The sequence below is a fragment of the Lactuca serriola genome, chromosome 7 (assembly GCF_051521515.1).
Source record: "Lactuca serriola cultivar US96UC23 chromosome 7, Lser_US96UC23_V15, whole genome shotgun sequence".
NCBI classification, from domain to species: Eukaryota; Viridiplantae; Streptophyta; class Magnoliopsida; order Asterales; family Asteraceae; genus Lactuca; species Lactuca serriola.
Window position 1 is genome coordinate 66,487,069 of NC_136414.1, and position 3,500 is coordinate 66,490,568.

At 36.5% G+C, this 3,500-nt stretch overlaps 1 protein-coding gene across 1 annotated transcript; it reads right to left on the bottom strand.

Annotated features, from left to right (window-relative positions):
- Nucleotides 1–732: 732 nt before the first annotated feature.
- Nucleotides 733–2,706, bottom strand: LOC145064058 (uncharacterized). The gene is made up of 6 exons (XM_079011581.1): nucleotides 2,275–2,706; nucleotides 2,183–2,201; nucleotides 1,758–1,970; nucleotides 1,533–1,675; nucleotides 1,081–1,356; nucleotides 733–987 (listed from the first exon to the last, which is right to left on the bottom strand). Exons 1-6 carry the CDS (start codon nucleotides 2,704–2,706, stop codon nucleotides 733–735), a joined length of 1,338 nt encoding a protein of 445 aa, XP_078867707.1.
- Between the last annotated feature and the right edge of the window lie 794 nt (nucleotides 2,707–3,500).

A 3,500-nucleotide genomic window follows, 5' to 3' on the forward strand; every position in this document is an offset into this window, starting at 1 on the left:
TACATATGCTTAGGGTCATTGAAGAAGGATTTTGCAGCTGGAAAACGAGATTACGTTGGCTTGGATGGGTCTTTTATGAAGGGTCCTTATCCAGGAATAGTCCTCACTGCAATGGTAAGTTTGTACTTTGTTTTTTTTCTCATCTATTTTTAATGTTTTTAATTACTAACTTAATATTTGTATTTAGGGTCTTGATGGAAACAACTGTACTTATCCTTTGGCATACGCTGTAGTAGAGGCCGAAAATATCAACTCGTGGACTTAGTTTTTAAATTGTTTGGGTGATGACCTCAACTTGCACAGTAACTCCAACTATACATTTATATCTGATAGACAAAAGGCGATCTATTGTTTATGTCATCTTTATAACTACACATGTATAATTCAATTTGATTTTATTTATGTTTGTATTTGGTAGGGACTGTTGCATGCAGTAGGTACACTTTTTCCACGAAAACATGAAAAAATAGTGGAGGGGAAGGGTCTTTCAGGACATGTTATGGAATTGTGCAACTGTAACAACTGTGCAAGAATTTCACCATGCAATAGAAGAGTTCAAGAAATTGAACAATGATTCCTATGAATGGGTTAAATCTATTCCACCTCAACACTGGGCTAGGTCACACTTCACAGGTTTGTATCCTTTTTTAGTTAATGTACCTTTATTTTTGTTAGTTACTAAAATATGTTAGCTTAATACATTAAGCAACATAAATACTAGAAAATACTTCTTCAAAAAACATTCTTTCCTTTCTTTCCAGCACCATTTGCTTTCTTCCCAGCACCATCTGTTTTCTTCCCAACACCAAATGCTTTCTTCCCAGCACCATTTGTTTTCTTCCTAGCACCAACTGTTTTCTTCTCATCACCATTTGTTTTTTTACCAGCACCATCTGCCTTCTTCCCTACACCATCTGCTTTCTTCCCTACACCATATGCCTTCCTTTTCCTGCTTGGTCTACCATCATATGCACTTCCACTAGCAATCTGACCTTTGCAACTTCTTGAATTATGACCAATATTTTTGCATTTCGAACATGTCACATGTTAGTTTTTCCTTGAAGCACCATTCCCCTTCACCAAATCTTCCACATCAGACTTATTTCGTTTCTTTTTTGGTCTTCCAATAGGGACATGATGTTTAGGATGTAGCAATGTGGTAGGGCAAGGATATTTTTCCCACATTGTTCTTCCAATTATAGGTTCAATCTTGAAGGAATACATTTCCTTCCATGTTTTTAGCCAGTAAGTGGGATGAACCCATGATTCAGGCAACCCCACATCTTTGTTGTTTTTTCTCATATCCCATATTGCAACTAGTCCATGCTTACATGGGATGCCAGTGAGTTCCATTTCCTACAAGAACATGTATGTTGAACCATGTCAACAACACACTGGTCCATCCATGGTCCAGTGACTTGGTATTTACCATTCCCACAAAAAACACCAATACACTGTGATGCCTTATTTTTAATTTTTTCCAATACATTTGTTGCAGTTGGAATCAAAGGTCCAGATGCCTTATCGATTACCTTTTGCGCTGTGAGTATTTTTACCATTAGGTACTCTTTAATGAATTCTAGGCAAGTGATGATCGGTTGTTCACGTGCTTTTTGAAGTTGACTATTAAGAGACTCATACAAATTATTTAGAAGACCATCACAATATGCCCTCCCTACATTACAATTGAAGATTAAGCTAACATATTTTAGTAACTAACAAAAGTAAAGGTACATTAACTAAAAAAGGATACAAACCTGTGAAGTGTGACCTAGCCCAGTGTTGAGGTGGAATAGATTTAACCCATTCATAGAAATCATTGTTCAATTTCTTGAACTCTTCCATTGCATGGTGAAATTCTTGCACAGTTGTTACAGTTGCATAATTCCATAATATGTCCTGAAAGACCCTTCTCCTCCACTGATTTTTCATGTTTTCATGGATATGGCATAGAAAAAATACAACAGTCCCTACCAAATACAAACATAAATAAAATCAAATTGAATTATACATGTGTAGTTATAAAGATGACATAAACAATAGATCGCCTTTTGTCTATCAGATATAAATGTATAGTTGGAGTTACTGTGCAAGTTGAGGTCATCACCCAAACAATTTAAAAACTAAGTCCACGAGTTGATGTTTTCGGCCTCTACTACAGCGTATGCCAAAGGATAAGTACAGTTGTTTCCATCAAGACCCTAAATACAAATATTAAGTTAGTAATTAAAAACATTAAAAATAGATGAGAAAAAAAACAAAGTACAAACTTACCATTGCAGTGAGGACTATTCCTGGATAAGGACCCTTCATAAAAGACCCATCCAAGCCAACGTAATCTCGTTTTCCAGCTGCAAAATCCTTCTTCAATGACCCTAAGCATATGTATATCCGCTTGAATATTCTTGATTCACAGTGGGGATTGGGTTCGGTTTCAACTTTGATTTTCACGGTGGTGTCTAGGTTTCGTGTTTGAAGTTCCAAAATACAGTCTCTTAGTATAGAGTATTTGCCTGCATAATCACCTCTCACATGAATATTTTCCTCGGTTTTTGCCCGAAATATCTTCATCTTTAAAATGTCACATTGGTACTGGCGTTGGAGTTTTTCTTGTAAAGCTATTGTAGGAATCGTGGGATTACTTTCCACATGTTGCACAATTTGCTTGGATAAAAACTTGTAAGTACAAGCTTTCACAGTCCTCATTTATAGATATACATGTTTTTTTCATACGTACAAATCTCCGGATCTGCATCCTTACTCCACTTGCTTGCATATAGGAACCACGGGCACTTCCTTTCTTCAACAGGCCCACCAACACCTACTTCAATAAGGTCTGGTATACTACCTTTACAAACAGCCCTTACCCTATTTTTGTCATTTCTAATTATGACAATCTCTCTTCTAGTCTCGACAGCATGTTGTTTTATTTTGTTTTTCAACTCTTCAGGTGAACCAACACTCTGATACAAGTAAAAGGGATCAGTAACACGCGCTTCATTGTTTTCTTTTGCCTCTCGTATTGCTTTAATTGACTTTCTTCTACTTTTATCCCCCCTCATCAGATGACGACTCAGGTATCAATATGTCATTATTAAGCACCACGATTTCTTCATCTTCCTTACCATCTTCTACATTCACACTTGACCCTCCATTGTCACCCATCCATTCTGCATTTTTGTCAATGTTCAAGAAAAAATCTTTCATATCTATGTCAGACTCCTCAATCATGTTATCCTCGTCTAATAGGAACTCACTATCTTCACTATCAGTCAAATCATCACCATGCACTCCAATGTCCTCACTTTGATTGACCTCATCTTGTACAAATGTAGTAAAGTGTTGATCAAAGTCTTGTACAAATGAAGTAAAGTCTTGATCAAAGTCATTTGGAGGGTTTTCACAATGATCAAAGTTTTGATCAAAACCTTGTGTTTGAAATTGAGGCTCATTTGGGGGTTTTCCACATTGTTCAACTTCTGGTATGGTAGAACCACTAC

Excerpts from the sequence above, each read along its gene's own strand:
- LOC145064058 (XM_079011581.1), bottom strand. The coding sequence starts at position 2,706 with ATGAGGACTGTGAAAGCTTGTACTTACAAGTTTTTATCCAAGCAAATT. Across the intron at positions 1,676-1,757 it reads GGCTAGGTCACACTTCACAG|GGAGGGCATATTGTGATGGT; the intron begins GTTTGTATCCTT and ends ATTGTAATGTAG. Across the intron at positions 988-1,080 it reads AGTCTGATGTGGAAGATTTG|ATTGCTAGTGGAAGTGCATA; the intron begins GTGAAGGGGAAT and ends TGCAAAGGTCAG.